The sequence below is a fragment of the Podarcis tiliguerta genome (assembly GCF_965153285.1).
Source record: "Podarcis tiliguerta genome assembly, chromosome: 6".
In the NCBI taxonomy this organism is placed as follows: Eukaryota; Metazoa; Chordata; class Lepidosauria; order Squamata; family Lacertidae; genus Podarcis; species Podarcis tiliguerta.
The window spans coordinates 49,213,467-49,219,324 of NC_139539.1; the positions used below are offsets into that span (position 1 = coordinate 49,213,467).

Genomic DNA, 5,858 nt, shown 5'->3' on the forward strand with positions numbered 1-5,858 from the left:
TGGCTAAATTGTTTATTGAAACCTGTATAGGTATTAATATAATTTATTCTGCATGGCTTAATTTGCATCACTTTGGATATGAGCAAATGTTTCAGTAATGGAATACAAAGATGTGTGGGCTCAGACATTTGATTTAATTGGCCTTTTTATCTATTTCTATACTGATGGTTCACAATGCACTGTGTACTAAGCAAATCTGTTTCCACTTAGTTGGCTGTAACACATTGTGGGAGGAATTCAACATAGCACTATGGCAATCATTCTGTCAAAGCAAGCGCTTCATCTTGCCATATGGAATGATGCCCCTTTCTTCCTCCTGCAGGCTGTTTTGGGGGGTCTCCTGGCCCTTCTCCAGCCAATTTGGGTGCAGGGAGAGGGAAGAGCGGAGGCCCCATTGCTCTAGTTCCACTAGTGGGGCTCATTAGTTGAAACTGGCCCTCAATATGTAAAAATGTACTTGGAGGGATGCAAACAAACGAAACATTCTTTACTAGGGTGATGGAATAAAAATGATTTTTAAAACTTTAGAGTACTAGCAGTATTCTGTAGCAGTTTTAACAGTAGCATTTGCAATACAAGAGCCATTGAAAACCCTGAAGATTAACACCAGGCAGATATTTACCATTGCATGACAGAAAGGGACACAACATTGGATCATAGGAAGATGTCTTACACTAAGTCAAACCATTGGTCCATCTAGCTCAGTATAGCCTACACTGACTGGTAGTGGCTCTGCCAGGTTTCAGGCAGGGGACATCCCCAGCCCTACCTGCAAATGTTGGAAATTGTACCTGAGAGCTTCAGTGTGCAAGGCAGATGCTCTGCCACTGAATTACAGCCCTTCCCCTAACTCTCTTTGTTCCTTCCACCTGGGTGATGAACAAGTGGACAATCAAGGCATGTAGAGTGGAAACTGAGAATTCAAAGCTTTGGAAGCTAGTCATTGCAGTGATTGGTATCCAGTTGCAGGTACAACAAGCAATACTTCTGCAGCCCCGGAAGATCGTGCTTCATTGACAAAGCACATACTTCACATAGCTATATAGGAGTATAAGTTGTTTAGGGCCCTCTTTGTTAATAGGTCTCACCTTGTTTTGTGAATGCCATGGTGGAGCAGATGTTTAGGTCCTTCAGGAATGGAAGTAACAGTGGGGGCTGCTGTCCAAGGTGCTGAAATGGATAGGCTTGCAAAATTCTTGCCGTGCTTGCTGTCTATGGTGCTGAAATAAGCTGCCAGGCAGCAATACTTATATTAAGTCACAAGTAAAATCAGCCTTTTTGTAGTTTAACAGGAATACTGAAACTAGATGAGCCCCCTTTCCTGACGGTGTAAGAAAGGAATTCCCACATCTCTGGATTTCTTCATTTGTAGCAAAGTAGGAATCCTAGTAGGTTGTTTCTAGGTAATGTTTCAATTACATGTGTCTTCAGAGGCTCTTAATTACCTGGAGTCCTTGATGCCCTTGACTTCAGAACTGTCCTACTTATGTTCTTTCCCTTCCTGCCATATCTGACTTACTGTGCACCATGGCTGATGGCCAGGTAAGTGCACATGGGGGTCTTGGCCAGGGAGCTATTCTGTGGCACTTTTTTGCCCCTGGCTTGCCAGAGCTGTGTTTATTCTCTGTGTATGTGTGTGTACCTTGCAGGCACTCAAACGGAAACCTGACCTGTTCCTGTGTAGCAGCCTGGATGTCAAAGCAGTATTCCATTGTGGTGAGTAGGCAGGCCCCGTAAGACTAAGCTATCAAAAAATTGAACTCCCTTGATGCAGTTGGGAAAGCTGATTTAGCCAAATGAGGCAGTGTTTCTTAAAGGTTCAGATATATGAAACAGCCTGAATGTTTGATGTAGAAACACCCCTCAAATCAGACCAGCTGAAGCTCCATGTAATGTCCTTGTTCTTGGAGAAGGGAAGGCTCCTTTCCTTCCCCACTCCTGTGGAAAGCTTTGAATTGTGTTAGCTGAGTCCTGAAGTGTTGCTTTCCCTCTAGGTGTGATCTCCTTGAAGTTCCCTGAAGCACCAACTGTCAAAGCTGCCTGTGGCTTTTTTGTGAGTGTTTTGCTTTTGCTAGATCTACCATTGGCCAATGGTACAGGCAGAGTTGCGTTTGGGCCAAGTTTCTTGGAAGCACTTGTGCTGGGACAGGATGGAGAAGCACCCAGAACTCGTGAGAGGGAGCCTCCTCCGAATTCCAGAAAGGAGCTTCTCCTTTCATAAGTTGCTATTGGGGCCTTTTTATTTTCTTTTGCAGTTGGGATTTTTTGTATGGAGGCATTTTCTCCTAACTGTATATGCCTCCACTTTGTTTGGACATGTATACAGGAATGTTCTCATCTCCCACATGGGACTGGAGATAGATGGCTATATATCTGAGTTCTAGCAATACAGTTTGCATCAACTCCTTCTCACTGTTTCTTACAGACTGAGTTATTGCCACGTTGTGGGGAGATTCCACCGGTGGGACAAGTGGTACATGAGAATGGCAAAATGCTGCTGCAGGCTGTGCTTGAGGTAAGGAGTGGGGCTTTTCAAGCTAAGTCAGGGACAGTTAGAAGGAATAACTGGAAGGAGCCATGCTCACAGATAAGCTGCACTTATTCAAGTATGTTTTATTAATTCAGCTCCCTTCTAACCAGAATATCCCTGAATGATTTGCAGTCTGATCTAGTATTTCGTGTCTTACTTGGAAGCGTGTTCCACTAGGTTCAGTGGTGCTTACTCCCAAGCAAGTGTGCCACCTTGGCCACTTCCTTTTTAAAAACACTTCCTTGATGCAATCTGCTGGAGCCTTCTTAGGTTTGTAATGTAATGCTCCCTCCTGCAGTGCAGTCTCCTGGGAGGATTATTGTCTGGTGTTAACTGGATTTGCTCCATCTGCAGGGTGTAGGTGGCCAAGCCGCACGCAACTTGATGGATCACTTTGCTGAGATCCTCTTTGCTCTCAACAAGCACTGCTTCAGTTACTTGAGTGTCTGGATCAAGGAAGTGATGCAGCAAGATGGTTTTCCATCAGCCCGTGTCAGCCCTGAACAAAAGGAAATCTTCAGCCAGCAAATTCTCAGGTGAACTTTCTCTTGAAGACTTTTCTGGAAGACGTGAGTTGGGGAAGATGTGTGAGCGGGTTTCTTGGCTCTTCAGCTTTCTATCTGTGCCCCCAAATTGTCATGAGTGATCATGATAGATACTGAGCATTTCCCCAGGTTCAACAGTTCTCCCCAGAATCTTCTACAATAAAGAGCTTGCTTATTTTTTTTTATTTTTTAGTTAATTAAGATGTTCAGAAAGGTTCAAGGTATTTATATAAAGTAGAGGTAAATAGAAAAGTGTAGCACGGAAACTAAACATGAACTTGAGTTTTTATCCTTGTAGAGACATGCTACCTATCTTGGTGTTGCTTTGGTTTCTCCTTTAAGCCCCTGCTACTCCATGTAAACACCCATGAATTCACCAGCATTTAATAATTATTATAACAGGAACATAAGCAGAGCCTGCTGTATCGGGCCATTGGCCTGTTCTGGCAGGCTCTTCTTGTATTCTTATGGCTGGAAGAGCAGGATTCACTAGATTAATCCAGACACCGATGAACTGAGATGCACTGGTGAACGATAATTTGCAGAACAGGAACATGAGTTATTTGAAAGAGGATGTCTTAATGGAGGGCAGCAATGATTATAGTAGCTGTGCGGAGCACGTCTGCAGTGCCCAGCTCTCACTGCTGGGGATTCCATGGGTTTGGCACTGGGTGGTGCCCTTGTGTATGGGAACATCCGACTCAGCTCTAGCTGCATTTTTAAGTGACTCATTCACCATTCTTATATATCAGCCTTTCATCGTTCTTTTTCTGTGTTAGCAGAGAGCGTGTGAACAAACGGCGTGTGAAGGAGATGGTAAAGGAGTTCACGCTGCTGTGCCGAGGACTGCATGGTACCGAATACACAGCAGACTACTGAGGGGCCATGTAGCAAAACAGGAGCATGAACAGATCTGCTGGCTACCTGCCACTGCCAACGCTGCTATTGAACCAGCTCATAGGACGATAACTGCAACTAACCTGCTGAGGCTGCTCCTCTCAAGAATGAGCTGTTTGTCCATCCCTCCTGCATGTTCAGAGGCAGCAGGCTACAAGGACTTGGAGCACAGGCTGGAGCTGAGGAGATTTCCTCCCCCTGCTAGACTGGTGCAATGATTGCCCCTTGTTTTCCCAGCACACTCCTGTAGACATATCTGTGGTATTGTCTGTTCCTAAAGAGTCTGCCTTTGCCCTGCATGAGGCAGCTTGTGTCTGACTGAAGTGGAAGGCCCTGCAGCCTTGAATTATATTAAGGCTATTTCTAAGCTGTGGTGTTTGGTGAATTGGGGGAAGAGACGTAACTTCTGGACAATATTGGGCAGGGAGGGTAAAAAGCTGTAGCAGCTGCAGTTGCACTTATAGCTGCCCTAGCCTAACGGGTAATAAAGAAGAGTATGATGTCGTTTTGGACAAAGAAGAAATCCAAATTCTGCAACAAAGTATTGGAAAGAATCAAAGTTAGCTTCTCAGAAGGAAGCATACCTGCCAGCCTTTGCATTTCTTGGTGTGCTGGCAAAGTTGCGTAACCAGTTCAAATTTTCTTTTTGCAGTCAACAATCTATAGGAGCATCCCGTGGAAGGCATATTATCATACTAGCCTGTAATATGAATGATAGTTTCTAGGTTCATTTAAAAGGGTTGCAGCCACCTTTACGCGCTCTGATGAAAAATATCCCTGGTTGCTTCTACAGCTGAAGATCAAGATGTGACAATGGATCTGAGGGTGTGCTACTGTTTATGGTGGAAGGATGGAAGAGGAGCAAATAATTTTCATATGGGGGACTGTTGGTATTGCAGGTTTGGAGACTAACCAGGTTGAGCAAATGTGCAATTCAGAATGACTCCAGGGCCAGTTTCAGTCTTACCTCCCCATACAACAAGTAGGTTCCTAACTTGGGACTTGCTGTAATGTTTCCTAACCCTCGGTAGTGAAACTCAGTTTACATAAGAGCAGGTTGAGATGGCTTGAACCTTAGTCAATCCTTTCTATTTAACAAGAGCTTACCAAAGTAACTGTTGAACCATCTAAATAACAATAGCAGATACCAGTGTGGTAAGTACTGAAGCAGAAGTTCTCAAACACATTTGCAGGCTCCATTGAGGTGGTTTGTGGGGTGGTCAAAAGTATCTGTACTTGGCCCTGCACTTTATATTTTCTGATGATGGAGATGGACTTCACAGAACGTTGCTCACAAAAAAACAGGCATATCCATCGCATTAGAAATAAAAGACTGTAGTTATTTAGAGTATGAGTTATAAAACAAAAAAGTAGCTGGCTGAGCCCTGCACCATCCACAGCATTTTCCAAGTGGTCCATGAAAAAATGGTTTGAGAACTGCTGTACTAGAGGTTTATGTAGACATCAGCTGGAGCTTCTGCATTTCCAAGGCAAAACATGTTCTTGGGGAAGAATATGCTTATGGGACAACAGAAACTGAAACAAAATCAGGCATCTTAAGTAAATGCAAAAAGTAGCATACTGACAATGCACTGTTCTAGGTCAAGTCTTGAAAAGTGAATAGGGTATACCGTATTTTTTTCCAAGTAAGGGTTGTTCCAGTTCAGGCAGATGAAGTACTCTGAATCTGGAAACAAGATAAGCATTTTATGTAATCCTGGCTTGTTAAGTAACTGCTTTCACTGGTTAAAAAAGTCAAATTACATCAGAAACCTTCACATCAAATGTGGACTTAATGTTTAACTAATCAGTGCAACCAAGTAGTTTATGTGTTTTGATCAGAAATTGGAGTAGTGATCTGTAATTAAGTAATCTATAAGATGGCT

At 43.5% G+C, this 5,858-nt stretch overlaps 1 protein-coding gene across 5 annotated transcripts in view; it reads left to right on the forward strand.

Annotated features, from left to right (window-relative positions):
- IPO13 (importin 13) overlaps window positions 1–5,320 on the forward strand; it is a 40,087-nt gene extending 34,767 nt beyond the window's left edge. For 3 of the 5 annotated variants that reach the window (XM_083446060.1, XM_083446058.1, XM_083446059.1), the window contains 5 exons: window positions 1,650–1,716; window positions 1,995–2,053; window positions 2,426–2,515; window positions 2,885–3,066; window positions 3,855–5,320. In XM_083446060.1, the coding sequence (XP_083302186.1) occupies window positions 1,650–1,716; window positions 1,995–2,053; window positions 2,426–2,515; window positions 2,885–3,066; window positions 3,855–3,954 (498 nt within the window). In that variant the 3' untranslated portion in view covers window positions 3,955–5,320. The remainder of the gene's footprint in view (window positions 1–1,649; window positions 1,717–1,994; window positions 2,054–2,425; window positions 2,516–2,884; window positions 3,067–3,854) is intronic. The other 2 variants (XM_083446062.1, XM_083446061.1) reach the window with 1 other exon arrangement.
- Window positions 5,321–5,858: the final 538 nt, after the last annotated feature.